This window comes from Anguilla anguilla, chromosome 10, assembly GCF_013347855.1.
Source record: "Anguilla anguilla isolate fAngAng1 chromosome 10, fAngAng1.pri, whole genome shotgun sequence".
Lineage (NCBI taxonomy): Eukaryota > Metazoa > Chordata > Actinopteri > Anguilliformes > Anguillidae > Anguilla > Anguilla anguilla.
Window position 1 is genome coordinate 5238477 of NC_049210.1, and position 14386 is coordinate 5252862.

The 14386-nt window shown below is 44.9% G+C and overlaps 1 protein-coding gene across 5 annotated transcripts in view; it reads right to left on the reverse strand.

The window, feature by feature from the left end:
- The window catches only part of nos1 (nitric oxide synthase 1 (neuronal)), a 34161-nt gene that overhangs the window by 2645 nt on the left and 17130 nt on the right, over window positions 1-14386 (reverse strand). For all 5 annotated transcript variants that reach the window (XM_035379525.1, XM_035379523.1, XM_035379527.1 and 2 more), the window contains 16 exons: window positions 13728-13902; window positions 12444-12545; window positions 12018-12212; window positions 11356-11441; window positions 8831-8975; window positions 7858-7962; window positions 7236-7294; window positions 5480-5596; window positions 4689-4863; window positions 4346-4484; window positions 4095-4173; window positions 3544-3737; window positions 2936-3105; window positions 1808-2018; window positions 780-867; window positions 281-402 (listed from right to left, as the gene is read on the reverse strand). In XM_035379525.1, coding sequence (XP_035235416.1) covers window positions 281-402; window positions 780-867; window positions 1808-2018; window positions 2936-3105; window positions 3544-3737; window positions 4095-4173; window positions 4346-4484; window positions 4689-4863; window positions 5480-5596; window positions 7236-7294; window positions 7858-7962; window positions 8831-8975; window positions 11356-11441; window positions 12018-12212; window positions 12444-12545; window positions 13728-13902 — 2162 coding nt within the window. The remainder of the gene's footprint in view (window positions 1-280; window positions 403-779; window positions 868-1807; window positions 2019-2935; window positions 3106-3543; window positions 3738-4094; window positions 4174-4345; window positions 4485-4688; window positions 4864-5479; window positions 5597-7235; window positions 7295-7857; window positions 7963-8830; window positions 8976-11355; window positions 11442-12017; window positions 12213-12443; window positions 12546-13727; window positions 13903-14386) is intronic.

Genomic DNA, 14386 nt, shown 5'->3' on the forward strand with positions numbered 1-14386 from the left:
ACCTTAAAAAAAAGGAGAAGGTTGTTCCTGCAGTGCCTGGGTTTTTGGTCCATCCAAACTTATAACTACATATTATGCATGAATTATTTAGCTTAAAGAACACAGGTCACCATGTGCTGGATCAGTCAGGATCGGAATATTCAGTATTCAGATTTAATAATCCATCATACTTCTGCGACCGATCTCAGCTGGATCAAAAACCAGAAACGGCATTCACGCTCCAGGATCAGGGCTGCACTCTACCCCTGATGCAGAGCATTTGTGTGGTAATGACACTAACCCTTGTATTCAAAATCATACTGTCTCTGCTGCCAGAAGCTTCTGAAGGGAGCAATGCCGGTTCCGGGGCCCACAAGGATGCAAGGAAGTTTGGGGTCTTTCGGCATCCGGAAGGTTGGGGCCCTGGGAAAAAAAAAAAAAAAAACAGATGTTTGCAGAGCACGCTCAGCACATTTTCTAAGCATCGACAAAAAACGTAATCGGTGTGAAACAAACCGTTCCGCCAGCCCGGGTTTTTTGAGCAGCCTTATTTGTGTTTAACGGCTGCCGCCGTGGAACGTTTGGAGTGCCTCTCTTCAAAAAAGTCCTCGAACAGACGTTCAAACAGCAATGTGTTTTATTTTTATTTTTTATCAAGGTGATGTGTGCTCGCTAATTGTCTGCTAGGTGAACCGCGGTGTCTCTGTTGCTCGCTGACGGGGAACAAATCGGCGCTGATAAATCGAGCCGTTATGTAACATATGGCGGCTCCCCCGCAGGACCAGAGCGCCGCTCGTTACCCTCGAACGAAACACGGAACCGTCTCCTCCGTCTCTATGCCGCTCAGCCAAGAGGAGCACACGCCGTGGTGGAGTGGACCGTCTCCATCTGCGAGAGGAAACAAAAACCAGCGAAATGCCAAGCGGCTAAGAACACAGCTCCCAGCAGCAACAACAAAAAAATAAATAAATAAATAAAATAAAATAAAATGAAGATTAAGGAGAGAACGTCCAGAACGCGCCACAGTTTAATTGGTAATTATGTGATTACGCAAATTTTTTATTTTTTTTTTGGCACTCCTGGCAAATTTTTATGCAACGCAGTATGGGAGACTGTGATTTCCCAGTTTGCCGCATTAGTCAATAGACGCAGCGTGCTACCAGTCAGCTGCCCCTGGATGCATCTAAATCTGGAGCATGAGGCCTCTTCCTGCGCCCACGTTCTGCAATCCGTAATTGAATGGGGTCATTACATGCAAGTTATGTGGATTTGCGCAGAAAACAGAGCTCCTGGTATCGCAGTAACTTCTGGCTTCCTGTCTCAAAGGAGCCACAAAGCGCCCTTCGCAGGAAACAGACGGCGGGGCTCATCAGAATGTTCGGTAAATGTAATCGCATTACATGAACAATTACCAAAAAAAAACATTTCATGAACGTCCCGGTTTGTCCTCTCTCCCCCTCCCCTATGGCGTTCGCGCACACACACAAACATACGCACACACACACACACACACACACACACAAAAACATGCACACATGCTGTAGATACTAGCCCCTATACCACAGAGATTGCCAGGAACACTCTTCTCTCTACAGTATTTGCTGGGCTACCTGGTACCAGCAGAGATGGAAGAAGGGCCACCAAGCCCAGAAATCCTCCCCTGGACACAGGCCACTACGTCCCATTATGTACAGTAAATGTTCGATGCTTGGTTTTAGTTTTTCCAAATGTCCTCCAGAAAACCAAAATTCCCCAATAATTTATGGAAATTTAAAAAACAGTCATCGGCGGTGGGATTTGGTGGGTGACCCCCCCCCCGAGCCCTCACCTCTGGCGCGGTAGGAGACGACGGCCACGGTCAGGTGGATCTCCCCGGGGTAGGTGTCCGGCGAGGAGCTGATGGAGTAGTACCGCGGCTGGAGGAGGGGCAGCTGGGTCAGCAGGAGGGTGGAGGGGATCTGCAGGGAGGGGAACTCCTCCAGAACCTCCACCATGGTGGGGTTGTTGTACCATTTCCACTCCTCGTACTCTTGCAAACCCTGGGGGGGGGGGGGTGGGGGGGGGAGACAGCGAAGGAGGCCGCATTAGCTCAGGAGATCGAGCGGTCATCTGGCTATTGGGAAAGCCGCTGGTTCGATCGCCTCCCCTCTGGGCCAAAGCAAGATGCCTTACCGAATCGCTCCCGAGGATCTGGTGGGCGCCTTGCCTGGCTACCCTTCCCCGTTGGTGTGTGAGTGTGTGTGTGAATGAGAGGCGATCTGAGTGTATGTGTGTGTGAATGGGTAAATGAGAGGGTATGACAGTGTGTGTGTGAATAGGTGAATGAGAGGCATGCTTTGTGTAGCTGTAGTTGCTGGAAAAAGCACTACATATTAGCAGTCCATTTTAGAGGTCTGCATTTATATAGCAGCCCCCCCCCCCCCTCCCCTCCATGGAAAATGGGTCTGTTCACATTAAGACATCAAGCTACACACAAAAAAGACAACAGCATGACAAACAAACTTGAACCAAATGAAGGCCTTGCTTTGTGAATAAGCCGAGGCACACTGGGTGATTCATGACTTGGCTCGTTGCTTCAGGACATTGAGAAAAATGGAGGGTTTGAAGGTGGGTGGTGTTGAGTGACAGCATGTCTGTGGGTTATTATAAAAAAAAACGCAATTTCAGTTTCAAGGCACATATGCTCTCATGGTAAAAGCGACTGAAATTCCTTTAAGCACGAGAACAGGAACATGAATAAAGACACCACCAAGATAATCGCCTTTTCTGCGCAATGATTCATTTGAATCTAATCTAGACCGCTCTTTAGAGCAGAGACAAAGCCACAGGAATTGCAGTAGAGAGGACCGATGATGGTTTAGTATTTCTCAATATTTGGAGAAATCACAGGCAAGCAGACTTCTTCAAATAGTGAGAAATATTGAACCTGTTTCCAAGGCTCCCAACCCTCTCCTACCTTGCTCAGAACTTCCAGTTTCTTCTTCTGCTTGTCATTGCTGGCCAGTGAGGCAAATTGCTGCAGCAGGAGGGGGCTGGGGGGAGTGGTGATGTCCAGGAAGTACTTGAAGGCCTGGTAGATGGTGCATGGTGGGATACGACTCTCATCTGTCCAGTTGCTGATCACACCTGTGGAAAAAAAAAAAAACAGCACTAACAATTAGCAAAATACTCACTTCAAATGCAGTTGGATAGTTTCAAAGCTCAGATGATACCTCTATAAAACATTTATTTTTGTTGTAAACACTAAAATTAGTTTAGCGTGCATTCTATTGCATCTCATTTGTCACCTATGAAAAAATAGGACACAAACGACTGTTTTATGATTATGAAATGGCAGAAAACAAAATTCATAAAACAGTCATATCTTACCATGGTCTATTAAGTGAAACAGCATTAGTGTAATGCAACTGATCAGCAAATTGAGCCAGGGTAATTGGCGGAAACAAAAACCAGAAACAGACATGACTCTAGGAACTGGGCTTCCGACTGCTGACCTACATCGATAGGTTCACAGCTTACATTTGACAAAACCCAACTGTCGATGCATATCTGAGGACACCTTACCCAGTGCAGTGTTTCTCTCTTCCAGGAACTCCACCCTGACGATCTGATTGACAGGCGGTGCGTCTTCCAGTTTATCAATGAGCGAGGTCACCAAGTCCTCGTAGTTGCCGGGGAAGATGCCCAGGTGGTCTCCGGGCTGGTACTTCAACCCTTCGTGGTTGTTCGCATGGAGCTGAAGGAAGATTGTGGACCGACTGCAGAGGAAAAGTCAAGCGTGAAGAGGAGAATTAAGATGCTTCCATCATAGTTTTGCGTTTTTTTTGCTTCAGTGTCTGGTATCCAGGCCTGGGTCAAATAATAACATTGGAAAAGCTTTAAGCCAAAGCCATTGACAAACTACCTGCCACAGATGATCAACAGACATATTAAAATCTATCTTCACCAATATTCCGAGCAAAATTATTTTCTCCTACGATTCCGCATTTTGGTTCGTAACACGTTGCAATGAAAACTTGCATTGATCAAATTCTACTTGGCATCGAAAGAGATTCAAATTCGTACTTGACCCAGGTCTGGTGGTCTCGCCATTCAGAACGTAATTCATAACCTACTTGGAGTTGGGACCTTGCAGGTTTTTTCTGGTCAGGAGTTTCGCTCCGTAAACCTTCTTCTTGTGAATGCTGTGCAGCGCTGTTGGCAAGACACAGTCACGGTAAGGAGTCAATAAAAACGCCCTCGCGTTCAGAGCACCGTCATCCAACTTTGGGAACCAGCCAGCAAGTACACAAGTTGCTTATTTTGGGACCATTATGAACCGTTAGTACATGATGAGGTAACGCGGTTTAACGGTATAACGTGTTACCCCGTGTGAGTTCCGGCGCTTCCGCTGTGTAAGTCAAACGGAATTTGTTCTTCTTCCAGCTCCGGTCGTTGCTGATCAACGAGTTGTTCGCCTTCTCGATGTTCACGTCGTCGCCGACGCAGAACACGTCGCACGCAGCCTTGAAGCACACGGAGGAAGGGCTTTTAAAGATCATGCTTTAAATTTAAAAAATAATTTTTTGGAGTCCCCCCATTTTCACTCTACCGTTAACATACTTGTGGAGGGCACTCTCTAAGTCAATCCGCCAAACCTGCTTTTATGTCATGGTCTCTCTTTTGGCCTATTTTCTCGGCTGTTGCGGACCGCAGGCCCCCTTCCCCACCTTGAAGACCTTCTTGGCCCAGGTCCTGAAGGACTCCTCCTGGCCGCAGAGCTCGTCCCCCTCCCCCATCCGGAGGATGCGCTCCCCGCCCAGCTCCTCGAACAGGGTGTCCATGGCGTGACCGAACGCGCAGAAGTGCGGGTAGGCCCGCGAGCCCAGGCCGAACACAGAGAACCTGCAAAACCACAGCAAGCGGGGATGAGCTGCAGGCCTCCTGCCCTTCTCTACGCAAGGTCTGCTTGTCGCCAGAGTTGAGGTCAGTTCCATTTCAGCTCTGCTAATTCCAATAACTGAGACAATAACTGAAAATCACTTCACGAATAGGAAAACTGTCCTTTGGGTCTTCCGAGAGTTTTTCAATTAATTACCTGAATTTCAGTCAATTTTCTTCGCTGACTGTACTGAAATAGAACTGAACCCAACTCTGCTCCCCACGGCCCTATGACGCTGGATCTGAACCCTTTGACCCCTAGGTGGCAACACTGAGTGGCAGCATTTCTTCATGATGTTTCTTTTTTTTTTAAAACCCATTTTAGCCTTTCAGAGTGTTGAGCTACTTTTTTTTTTTTGTTTTAACCAGATTATCATGATTTCAGTTGCTTGCTGTATGTTCAAAGCCAGGTTAACGCCAGCTACGTTGTTCTGTTGGGAAGTAATGCGATTACAATCAAGTCAGCTGGCTGGTTCAGTTTAACTGACCGAGGTTTACAAACATTAAACACATTATTCCAGTGTGCCATTAGAGGCCGGAGGCGTCCTGATTTAGCGCCTTCCACTCGTACTGTTATTACCTGACGTTGGCCAGAGGTCCCGTGCTCTCGAAGTCCACCTTCGGCTCCGGCTCGTCGCTCGAAGATTTGCGAGTGTCCGAATACGACGAGACGCTGTTGAATCGCACCTTGTAGCTCCTGTGGAGGACAAGGATGCAGTACTGTAACAACACAAACCTCTCGGCCAATCGACGCGGCTCGACTTTAAACACGGGAAAACCAAACCGCTGGGTGGGGGGTGGAGTTGCCCCCTCCCTCCCCAGGGCAGAAGAACACATGGGATTCCGTGACCTTACCAAACAGCAATAACAGATATTACTGTGTTTGTAAAATCACAAACAGAATTGGATTTTATATGTGAGCATTTTAAAATTTACGAAAAAATATCTGGAGCAGTTTTACACCATCATAAATCAGAAGCTGTCTGGATTGGGCATTTAAGTAAATAGTTCCCTATACACATAGATGTAAAAGAAGAAATTAAGGTATTAGGTATCTATATTAGTAATACTGATTGTTGTGAATCAAATTGGCAAAAAAAAGAAAAAGAAGTCAAAGATGAAGTTCTAAAGTGGTCTGGTAAAAACACAAGCTTTAGGTCTAGAATAGGTATATGTAATTTGTTAATCCTGTCAAAAATTATGTTTTTAAGTTCAGTGTTTCCACCAACAGAAAAATATATAACTAAGATAAGTAAAGAGTGTTGTAAATTAATATGGGGAACGAATAGAGAAGTCACTCGGAGAGAATTGTTATTTAAACCCAGAAAATTAGGAGGATTGGGAGCAATAGACGTAAGTATCAAATTAAAAATAGCAATGTGTAAAATTGTGGCAGGTGGAATAAACAGACAAATTAGCTGGATCGGTAACATTACTAATTGGAAAAAAAAGATAGGAAGAGCGAGAACCGGACAACCTTATTTTAAACTTATGTATGGTGATTTTGTAGACAAGTTTAAACATTTAAATATTGACTGGTGCCATTCTGAGAATAAGGTCATATATAATTTAATAATTAATGAACTGTATGGTGGAGTTATAAAGTACAGATATCTAAATATTTTAGAATGTGAAAGAATGGTCGCACGAATATGGAGCAAAAACATTTCTGAAAGTATGAGAGATATAGCCTGGCTAATATCAGTGAGGAGATTGCCAGTGAGAGTTGTTGTAAAATGGAGTTGCTTTGTTACAACGAAATCCTGCCCAATGCCTGATTGTGATGCAGATGAAACTTTGGAGCATCTGTTGATTGAATGCAGTAGATCTGAAAAAATATGGGAACAAATTAAATCTATTGGTGTTAATATTTCAATTACACCCGAAACTGTATTTTATGGAATGATATATAACATTGATGATAAACTTAAAGATTTATACTGGTTAATAATATGTCTAGTGAACCAGCACATATGGAAAACGCGTAGTAAAATGACAATTGATCACATCTACGTGTCAAGCGAATCTGTATACAAGAACATTTTAACAGAACTGAAACGTCGAAGGACAATTGACATCAAGCACGGCAATGCAAATCTTTGGCAAACTCTGGACTTTTAATATAGAAGATGCTTTACCTAATGTATTTAGATTTTCTTGTTTATGTTATTGTTTGTAATAACTTGTATAATTGAAATAAAGTTTATTTATAAAAAAAAAAAAAGGAACAAGGACAGAATACGGTTCTTATTTGGGGCAATCTGGTTCTCTATGTACACGTTACACCAATATCACATTGTTTGATCAGCAAATAACTAAACAGGCATTTTACTCACTTTCTGTCCTCCATGTTGGTAGTGGGATGTCTCATCTCCATTAACGCTCCACCAAATTTCTATACAGGAACAGGATATGACATTGATCACCCTCCCTACACACACATTTCAAGTATTGAACAACCATTCTGTTTATGTATATATGCAATACTCAGATGACCTAAGACCAGCCTTTGTAACCCTTCGCTACCATTTAAAGACTACATAACAGAACTATTATTATTCATAACTGTCCATAACTGCTTACAGCTGTCTTAATGACATAGCATGATGATTCTTTGAAAGGTGTTTATAGCGTTATAGCTGTTTGATAAAAAATGATGATAGATGCAAACATAATTAAACCATTCGATATAAATCACAAATAACTGCCAGTAGTATTATGGATATAGTCTAAGTGATAGGATTTCTCCATGTTTTTCACAAATAGCATACATGTCCATAATCTCTAATAGTTTTGTTTTTAATTATCTTTCACCCCAGCCACTCCACTCATCTTATTGCTGTATCAATAAAAGATCATAAGTGTCATTACATAATCTCATACTGGATATAGCAATGTGATATTATCAATACATTTCACTTAATGAAAGACACACAAATCACACTGGAAATGGAGTACCTCTCCGTTTTCAGGTGGGTCTCCGTTGCCGAACGTGCTGGTCACCACTAGCACGAGCGTTTCGTGTTCCAGGTGCACTACATCATACTCGTCCATTGACATCACCTGTGTGTCGAAAGGAGAGAATGCCGGGCTATCAGATTGCACATTGAGACGGCATGCCCTATGACCCGGAAGTGAATCCTCACTATACCCATGGGGCCATGGTGTCACGTAGGGAGGGAAGTTTTCCGTCAGCAGGGTGAAAACTGTAATGGGGGGGGGGTTCAATACATGATAATCTATTCACGTGGAAGAGATGCTGTGAACGTCAGGCAGCTTTTCTTCTGCTAATGAGGTGATAATTTGCTGTGGCAGACATTAATACCAGAGCGCGGGGCTTGGTGAGAGATCGGCGGCGCCGGCTGTGGCTCGGCCGTCAGGGGGCACCATCTAGCCCTCGTAGTTTCCTGACACTTCGTCAAAACGGAATCAGTCTTGAGTGATTGATTGCATCCGTTAGAAAAAAAAAAAAAAAAAACGAATTAATAAAAAATAAAAAAACACTGAACTCCCGAAGGGGGAAACTCGATGATTGAGAATGCATGTTTAGGTTTTTTTTTTTTTTTTTTCACAAGCCGCCTTCCTCGCCTGGGGCGGTTTCCGATCTTATGTTAAACAGCAGTTTCGCATGCTCGATTGAGCTCATTCCGTTCGTCCTCTGGCACTTCATTGTGTGAGAAGGCATCGTAGTTGCGATGAAAGAAAAAAAAAACACATTTGGGAGGACTCAATGCTATATCTCCACTCTTTGTGGAATAGAAACATCTTGCCATTGGTTTCAGTTCACTTGAGTGACCAGTAGCCTTTGCTGGGGTTATACTCTTAAATTACAAATTATACACGCATTTTTTTGCACTTGGCATGACACCATTTAGCCTACAAAGAAAAGAGAGGTGCTTTGCATTATGTTTTCCTTATGAGTTAAGGTTACCTTCGCATCAAACGCGTGCTTGAAGATCTCACACAGGGTTTTTGCGTAAACCTGCGATTTTCCTGTTTCGGTGGCGTACAAGATGGTGGCCTTGACCCTCTTTGCCATGGCCTGACCCATGAGCTTAGCCGAGAACTTCACAGCCCTGCGAAAACAAAGACATGGAGGGTAAGAAAGAGGGAGCAACTTCTGTACCCTCAAAATACTGCCTGAATACCACAAGCCAAATGGACTGCTTATTGCGTCATTTTACTGGAATCTACAGTTAAATGCAAAAGTATTAGGACAGCTGTGTCAACTCGTTGTTTTTCCTCTGTGCTAGTAAAAATTTGTGCTTCAAATCAAAACAGAACAGTGACTATGAGGCAAAGCAGAATGGGTCGTATCCTTGGGAAGCGATTATAGAGTCTATAAGCTGAAAGATACAAGATAGGAACTTTGCAGATGAGGGCCAGAGAACTGAGTGTGACAACCATGGACGCTATTGTGAGCATGAAAGAAAAGAAAAAAATCAATCAACGCTATTGCAGAAAGCTTGTGTGTTCCCCAGTAAACCATCGCCAGCGATCAGGCCGTCCACAGTAGACATTGAGAAATAATGAGAGGATGGTTATAAGAGCTGTAGAAAATAAAATCCTAAATTGTCAGCGCGAGTACAGGCTAATGATCTCCAAACACTGGGGGTGAGAAGTGTCACAGGAAAATGCGCAGGAGACTGAAAGAGACAAATTGCGGAGGCTACACTTCCAGACGTAAACCTCTCATCGGCACCAGAAGCGATGGCGGCAGCAAAATGCCAGCTGAAGTGTACAGTACGTATTGCCCTCCGATATTCAGAGAAATGCCACCAAACTCATCTGACTCAAAGTTTATCATGCAGCAGCACAACAGCCCACAACGGGCAGCACACTTAACCAAGCAGCTAATCAGGAGGAAAAGGTGGAAGTGTCTGACGTGGCCCAGTCAGTCACCAGATATGGAATACAGACGTGATTGGTGCAGAGGAAAAACAAAAAAAAACTGCCACGACCGTCCCAATACTTTTGCATTCAACTGTAAGTCATCTGTTTCATTTTTTGAATTTGAAACCGTAAGAAACCAAGAAACCAGGAAACGGAATCCTCAAGATTCAGAGTTGCTGCCTAGCGCCAACGGAATGTCTATTATGCTATAGCCTGCAACTTGTATTTGTTCTATCTTTCTATATTTTATCGAAAAATCAATACAGTTTTAGCGTTTAAAAAGCAAAAACCGAGAGCGAATCAGTCCGGAGCGGTTCCCCCGAAAACGCCTCAGTCAAAAGGATCGTCGGGGGTGCTGTGGCACGCTAAATTTTTTTAGCGCCCGAGCAGGCGGCTCACGTTGGGTTAAACAGCAGAAGCAATCACAGGTACCTCGCGCCTCTTCACATCCTGGGGCAATTACAATAATAGCTGTGGAAAAAAAAACCTAACGAAGGCCTGATTAGTCCCGTGGGGGTTTTACGCCACGGAGCCCTGGCACCGCCTCCGTCTGCCGTTCAGCTCGTCTGGGGCGGAAGGCGCCCCAGAATCAGACTAAACGAAAACCGCGTGGGCTTCGCGGTCACGTGCTCTCGTCCGGTCGGGCGCGGATCCGGCGGGGGAATTTCACCAAGCAGGATTACTCGAGTTAGCCGGCTAAACTGCGCTGAGTAAAACCCGGAACGGCTCTTTTTACTTCAGTCCGTGTTCCAGGGTTTTGGAGGGTTCCGGGTTTTTTACTCGGCACAGTTATCCAGCTAACTCAGTAAACCTGCTTTGTGAAATACCCCCCGAGATTCACTCTCAGAAAGGATGTGTTAAAATCCAACGCATTCTTCGTGTGTTACTACTTTTGTGTTACTTCCAACACATCGTGTGTGTGAAAGCTGCTACTCTTGTGTTACAGATGATATACAATTTAAGTGTGGGCAGATTGTTAACAGAGACTGTGTTGAAAGTAACTCAAAATGTGTTTTCCCTAATTAGACATGGAGGTGTGTTCAAAAATGACATGTGTGTTGTTTTTAACACATCTTTTCTGTGTTCTGAGCACTGAGCAGGGGCTTGCCTTTGAGTAATAAAACCCACTGTCCTCATCTCAACACAAAATCCCCCACCTCCAAACCTTCATCTCAATACTATAAAAAGTGTACAAATAAAAGAAGGACTAGCTGTGTCAATGAACAACAAAGCCCAGTTTCCCATATATCCGTCATCCTCTTCATAAAAAAGAAATAAAAAGAAAGAAATAAACGATAGAAAAGTCTATGAACAACAAATCTCAGTGTCCTGACCCTTGCTGTAGTCGCAAAATTTAACATTTTTCAATATCGGTAAGTCTATGAGCAACAAATCCCAGTATTTTATTGCCCGCCTTATTAATAAAAAATAAAAAAAGGAGAGGCAAATTCCTATGCGCGATCACTCATCGTTTTAATAAAAAATAAGAAGACAAATGAAAAAGTACCACGAGCAGCATGTTATAAAAAGATCAATAAAATCAGCAGGTTCCCTCTGACTCACTTTGCCAGTTTCTTGAAGCCGATGGCTCTCTTTTTGGTCGGTGTTCCGTTCACTCCTTTCCACACGTGAGTGTTCCATGGATCCGACTGCAGTGGGACAAAGAGCTCAGGGTTAGAACCATTTCACCATGGAAACAGTGAGTGTTCCGTGGATCTGGCTGCAGTGGAACAAACAGCTCAGGGTTAGAACCACAGCGATGTCCACTTCACCTTGGAAACAGAATCACCATGGAAACCTGGATCACACAGAACCTTGAGATCCACCAGTCAATGGCTTTAAGGCTGCAATTCCTTGAGACAGCTGAACATAAATTGTTCAGCAACAATGCTTGCGCATATGAGCGAAATATTAAAATGACACATTAGCAGGTGTTCCTAAGAAAAGGAGATTCAGCAGCATCATTATCGTCATAAGAGACATCCGTACAAATCAAAGATGAGCAATTTCTTGTCTTGTAGGCTTATTTTTACAGTTGTCAAAAAGGCCAAAGATATGTATTCTATACCAACCAAACGAATATGCAATCCACTGGAAATCATGTCCGTCGTGATCCACCAAAACTCTGGAGAAGCACAAGTGGATATCGGGACATGTAGTGGTGTGTGTGACCAGTCCTGGAGGAGGATATGGGTAAAGCCACTCCCTCTAGACTCCTGCCCTACCTGGTACTCGAAGGACGGGGTGAGCCGGTAGTTGAGCATCTCCTGGTGGAACACGGGGGTAATGCTCCCGGACATGGGGGGCACGATCCAGACCCAGTCGCCCGGGCAGCCCCCCCGAACCCGCAGCTCGTTCTCCATGTGCTTCATGAAGGACTCGGTGGCCGAGTGGTGGTCCACTATGGTCACTTTCGCGTTCTGTGGGAAGACGGAGGGGGGGGCAGAGGGGGTGGTCAGATCATATTTTGAATGTGAGACTCAAAGCCCCAAAAATTCATATTTCTTCTTGTTGTGTTATGAGACTTTCCCACCATCAAGATGACACCGGATAAATAAGCTATAAAATATATTATCTAGGCATATGTGGATCTCAAGAGACAACAGATTCAGGTAGACTTTGTTCTGTGTGTATTATGAAGAGGGAAGCACCTGGAAGCTGTAGAGGACTGCAATGTTGACCTCCACCAGAGCCTGGTCCTTCCACAGTGACGAGGTCTTCCTGGTGTCCAGAGACATCATCTTTGCCACGTCCTGGAACGACAGAACAGAGAGAGAGCGGCATTATGAAACGCCATTGTGTGGAGAGACAGAGAGAGAGACAGAGAGAGAAAGGGAGAGACCGAAATAGAGAGAGATAGATAGAGAGGGAGACAGAGAGAGAGAGAGGGACAGATAGAGAGGGAGACAGAGAGAGAGAAAGAGAGCGAGGGAGAGAGAAGAGATAGAGAGGGTGACAGAGAGATAGAAAGCGAGCGAGGGAGAGAGAAGAAGAGATAGAGAGGGTGACAGAGAGAGAGAGCGAGGGAGAGATAGAGAGGGTGACAGGGAGAGAGAAAGAGAGAGAGAGAGAGAGGTGCAGTAATACCGCTGCTTTCTGCAGTTTGTCATCACACCTCTCAATGAAAGTATCTCGAGTGAAAATCACGCCGGCGGCCTGACTGCCTGTTTGCAGCGTGCCAAGGCGATTAACTGTCACATTACCATTTCCACCCAATCAGCTCGGGCGCGCGGCCTTCCAGCAGCCAATGACGGCCAAAAGATACATTTTTCACTACATCACATCATCACATTCTCTGCCATCTGTCACCCTGGCGTTAAAAAGGAAAACATTCCCCGGAAAAAAAGAGGGGGAAAAAGGGATGAATTAAGTGACGCGGGTGGGCTCTTCTGCATAATGGATGAGGGCAGCCTGCCGCAGCGCTGTCATGCGCGTTCTGTCCCGCGGCGAACGCGTAAAGTGGCGAATTCGGACGCAGGGGGAGACGTGCAATTAAGGGGCGCAGCGCTCCTTAATTAGCCGGGGAGGCCGACTGACGGGAAATTAAAACGAGGCCCGGCAACAAAAAAAAAATAAGCGCAAAAAAAAAACCTTTCCTGAGACTACCGGACACCGCTGCGCTCCTCTTCAGGATAATTACGTTCTCCGGATGAAGCGGCCCGGCGTCAGCTGAGAACACCTGCGTCGTAGCTTCTAGCGCGTTAGCCGTGTCACAGGGACGCATGCAGAGCGGTCCCTGGGGTAATTACCTGTACAGGATTCAAAACGTTCGCTGCCCCAGGGGGGCGTGATGTCAACGTGCTCTCTCTCCTGTGTTGACTGTAAATAGTGTGGCTAACAGAAATAGCGCTAATGCATACATTTCACACCCCGGTAAAAACCACCACACCTTGCCCCCCCCCCCCACCCGTTGCCCCCCCCCTGGCATGCAGTACCTCCAGGATGTTGTAGCGGGAGCTGTCGCAGAAGTCTCGCACGCCGATCTCCGTGCCCATGTACCAGCCACTGAAGGGGCAGGCTGTGAACTCTAACCCCCCGATCTCCAGCAGCATGTTGGACACCGCGGGCAGCCCGTACCACTTCAGGTCCAGGTCTTTAAACCACTCGAACCTGCAACCAGACGCAGAAAAACGGCAAGAAATATGCAGTTTAGTCCCTAAGGGAAATGAAATATACTGCTAATATTATTTCAAAATGCATTATCAAAAAATATTACAGCAAAGTATTACAACACTTACACACTCAAGCAAATATATCAATTATTGAAACGAACAAAAAACATGCAGACACTGCAGCCCCCTAGGACTTTAGTTTGCACCTCTAAACACATATACATTTCTACATAACTTAATTATCAAACTTGATTAGTTTTTCTTGTCAGTGGGGATTCAGCTCCCTAGTGCTTTACTGAATGCACAACTTGACAAATTAGAATTGCACCTCAAATGCTTTTGCATTTATTATTAGTCAATGCTTTTTGTGTGCACATAGTAAAGAGGACCAAAAACAAACTGCAGAACTAATTTGTCTGCACAAGCAAACCTGCAAGAGCTCATGGCACAGGACTTGCTGTAATATATTTTTATACTGACAT